Raw genomic sequence first — 4,167 nt, forward strand, 5'->3', positions numbered from 1 at the left:
TGGATGGATCCACCCGGTAAACCTGCCGAGCAGAAACAGCCTGTTGAACATCCTCCAGCGCTCGCCGCGCTTCAGGAGTCAGCTCCCGAGGGGAGTTCAGATCAGGGTCCCCCTTCAAAAGATTGAACAATGGGGACAACTGTGCCGTGGTCAGCCCTAAGTAAGGACGCAACCACGTGATGATACCCATCAATTTTTGGGCATCATTCAGAGTTTTGATAGAATCCACAAATTGCACCTCTTGATGGCAAATGGTTCGATCTAAGATTTTGACCCCTAGATATTTCCAAGGAGGATGCTGCTGAACCTTTTCCGGAGCTACCTGCAGGCCATGAGAACGCAGAGCCCCGAACAGCTGGGGCTGTATCCTCAGCAGTTCATCCTGGGTGGATGCTGCCACCAGGATGTCATCCATGTAATGATAACAATAAGCTTCAGGAAACTGCTCACGGACTCCTGATAAGGCCTGAGCCACATACCACTGACAAATAGTCGGGCTGTTCTTGCAGCCCTGTGGCAAAACCTTCCATTGATACCTCTGCACGGGTTCAGCGTTGTTGATCGCAGGCCCTGTGAAAGCAAACTTGCATTTGTCCTCAGCATGCAACGAAATAGTAAAAAAACAATCCTTTAGATCAAGGATCAGGATTTTCCACCCCGTGGGAAGCATGGTAGGTGACGGCATGCCAGGCTGCAGTGCCCCCATGCTTTCCATGACTGCATTGATCTTGCGGAGATCCTGCAATAATCTCCATTTCCCAGACTTTTTCCTGATCACAAAAACGGGACTGTTCCAGGGACTAGTGGAAGGCTCAATGTGTCCCTGCTGTAACTGTGCTTGGACTAATTCACGAAGGGCAACCAATTTCTCTTTAGCCAGGGGCCACTGGTTTTCCCAGATGGGTTTGGTCACCAGCCACCGCAAAGGCAGCGTGGAAAACTGTGTGCCCTTCGTCACAGTGGCCCCTATCAAAAATGTGTCCCAATCCGCACTCCCCATGCTGCCAAGACATCCCGCCCCCAGAGGTTAAGTGGAGCTGCAGTGACATAAGGCCGGACCGTAGCTGTTTGCCCTTCTGGGTTTTTGATCAGCACGGGCCGCTGGCTCACAAATGTCTGCGTGGTACCTCCCAGTCCCTCAATGGCCGAACCCATAGGAGTCAAGGGCCAGGACGGAGGCCACGCAGAGAAGGAGACGATCGTCACATCTGCCCCGGTGTCGATGAGACCTCGAAGCTGAATTTGTGGTGGGCTGGCAGTCGGCAGACTCAGGGTGCACGTCATTTGAGGACGCTGAGTAGAGATACAGGCAGACCAAAGGACTTGGGGCAATCCGGTAGATCCAAAGCCACCATCCCCACGGGTCCGATCAGCAGTCCTAGGAACACAGGACTTAAAAGGCACAAGTTGAGCAATGCGAGTCTTCTCAGGGATGGTAACAGGGGGGGAAGGAGTAGAAACCAGGGCACAAATCTGTCCCATAAAGTCAGCATCAATGACTCCCGGGTGTACAAAAATTCCTTGTAGGGTCGCACTAGATCTTCCCACAAGCAGTGCACTCAAACCGTGACCCAGAGGACCAAAAGCATCCCGGGGAACCTTATACACATGACTAGAATCTAATGTAACTGTTGTTGCGGTGTATACATCCACTCCTGCCGCCCCCTGGGTGCTGCCTCTAAGCTGGCTGAGTAGGCCTGGGGGGGGGCTGTGCCCTGGGAACTCACTTGTGTCAGAGCGCAGGTTCCCTGTGCGCTCCTGTACACGTTTCCCGAATCCCCCAAAGGCTGACCATTGGCATGATACCTAGATCTACATTGATCAGCAAAATGACCTGGCTTGTGACATCTAGCACACAAGAACTTCCCTTTCCCTTTGTTATTCTGCTGCACCTGCCGAGCCTTGCCCTGAGCATTCTTTTGCTTCCTGGAACCACCCTGGCAGCCTGGTTGTTTTGATGCTAGAGCTGCTGCCAGAGCAGACATTTTGTGCCCCACAGAGCCCACCTTGGCACAGGCTCGGACCATTTCTGGTATTGAGGGGTCCCCTGGAAGAGCTTCTATGATCTTCCTACAGTCTTCATTAGCATTATCCCTTGCCAGCTGTTTACACAAGAGCTGTCTCAGGTTATCATCTTCAACCTGCTTCTCCAAGGCTGCAGCAATTTTTTCAACAAAGGGTAAGAAAGGTTCCTTTAGACCCTGAGTAATCGTTACATATCGTGCCCTGGGAGCAGCCGCTTCTATAGTTTTTAGCAATGCTCCCATACCAATCTTCTGCCCTTGCTCAAGGACTCTGATGTCCCAACGGGCCTGGAGGTCAGGATTGGAAAAGTCACCAATACCCATAAGGGCCTCTACTCTGACCCCCTGTCTGGGATCGTGTGCAGGCAGACGCGCATTCCCGTCTGCAGCCCTTTGAGCCATCTGCCTCCAATTGTCTTCAAAAACTTTAAACTGCACAGGCTGGAACAAGACTTGGGCCAGGTGCCTAATATCAAACGGAGCAAGCACATCAGTGTCTAACACCCTAATAATCTGCATAACCTCGGGAGATCCGAGCCCGTATTGTGCCACCTTACTCTGTATATCCTGCACCACTCTCCATGCTATCACATTATGCTTGTCGGCCTGTCCCGTATTCGGGGTGGCCTTAAACACAGGGAAGGCTTGGGCTGCCCCTTGAGGCGCCCCTTGGACGTCCCATCCCAGCCGGACCCAGTCATCAGGAGCCGAAGCGGTTTCCAGTCCTCCCGCCGTCTCCCCCGCTCCAGCCCCTACGGTGTTAAAAATCCCGGTCCCGGGTGTCCCCAGCCTCTCGAGCAACTCCCAATCCCCCACTTCCAAAGCTTGCTGTTTCACCACGTCCCAAAAATGCCCCCGATGCATCGGAGACGCGGTCACCGGACAGGGTGGGGATGGGCCGACATGGCCCCAGGGCGGGCTCGCTGCCGGGTCGTTGCGGGCACCAGAAGAGGTGGACGGGCCGGCCACGTCAGGCGGTGCAGATCTTCGCTCGGAGGCCAAAGCAGGTACAACAGCAGAACAGCCGCACCGGGCTCGGGGAAGGGGCGGCGCCAGCCCCGGCACAGGCCCCGCCGAAGGCAGTGGGGGGGCGGGAGAAGCACCCGCCGCCGCTGGCGGCAGAGCCCGCAGCGGCGGTCCTGGGGGGGGGGGTTTCTGGCGCGCAGCCCGCCTCCGCCCGCGGCCCAAATCTTCCGGGGACCCGGGCCGCTCCGAGGAAGCGCTACGCCACTCATCCACAGTCTCATCTTCCACCCCGGCCTCACTGTCCTCAGACTGGCTCCGTTCCAGCGCCTTAAAAAGCGCCCCCCAGGTGACTGCCAGGCTGCTCACACTGGTATCCCCATCAGTCAGTTCAGACCATAGACGGTCTCCTACCGACAGCCAAACCTCAAGATCAAAGGCATTATCCATAGTCACAGCAAAACCCTGCTCTTTTATCCACTGAAATAAGGCACGCATGGCATCTTCAGAAACACAGAGTCCCATACGGGGCAGGGCATCCTGCCAAGCGAGGTAGGCAAGCTGTTCATCAGCTGAATTACAGTTCCCCATTATGAGAACTTTATCTTGGTGGCTCCGCGAATGTAATTACACAAACGCTATCGGCTTGGACCCGGGATTTCAAGCTCTGCTTCACCAAGATAGGCTGTTCCAAGCCCGCTCTCTGGCAGGCTCCACTATCCCGTTGGTTAGAAACCAGCTTCCTCTTGGGAAGCCCGGGAGAATTCCACTTTCCCCTCTAGGGGGAAGGGCTGGTGTTTTTCCCGCTCGCTGCTTACCCTCAGGGGTTCAGCGTCACGTCGGTTGTCTTCAGACTTCAGGGGTCAGTAGATACAGTTCACGTCGGGCTACCAGACCTCGGAGGGTCGGTCCATCCTCACGCGGGGTCACCAGATGTCGTTCTAATTAGGAACGGCGGAAAGAACGACACGGACTCTCAAAGGAGTCAGAACAGGAGAGAATCTCTCAGTTTATTGCTCCAGGCCTGTTTTATAGACAGATACGTGGAAAGTACAGAAAGGAAACTCTTATTGGTTAGTAAACTACTACATCACCATCATTGGTCAGTGGGGCTCACCATCCCCCTGACCTTCTCCTGCAAGGAAAACAAGGAGAGCAAAACAACACCTGCAAGACTGTT

The 4,167-nt window shown here is 54.7% G+C and overlaps 1 protein-coding gene across 1 annotated transcript; it reads right to left on the bottom strand.

The window, feature by feature from the left end:
• Positions 1–1,138: 1,138 nt before the first annotated feature.
• On the bottom strand, positions 1,139–3,578 carry LOC131592108 (endogenous retrovirus group K member 113 Gag polyprotein-like). Its single transcript, XM_058863383.1, has 2 exons — positions 1,793–3,578; positions 1,139–1,293 (listed from the first exon to the last, which is right to left on the bottom strand). Exons 1-2 carry the CDS (start codon positions 3,576–3,578, stop codon positions 1,139–1,141), a joined length of 1,941 nt encoding a protein of 646 aa, XP_058719366.1.
• Positions 3,579–4,167: the final 589 nt, after the last annotated feature.

This window comes from Poecile atricapillus, chromosome W (genome assembly GCF_030490865.1).
Source record: "Poecile atricapillus isolate bPoeAtr1 chromosome W, bPoeAtr1.hap1, whole genome shotgun sequence".
NCBI classification, from domain to species: domain Eukaryota; kingdom Metazoa; phylum Chordata; class Aves; order Passeriformes; family Paridae; genus Poecile; species Poecile atricapillus.

Coding starts and splice junctions, on each gene's coding strand:
- LOC131592108 (XM_058863383.1), bottom strand. CDS start 3,578: ATGGGGAACTGTAATTCAGCTGATGAACAGCTTGCCTACCTCGCTTGG. Junction 1,294..1,792: donor ATCTAGGTATCATGCCAATG/GTCAGCCTTTGG, acceptor ATCTCTACTCAG/CGTCCTCAAATGACGTGCAC.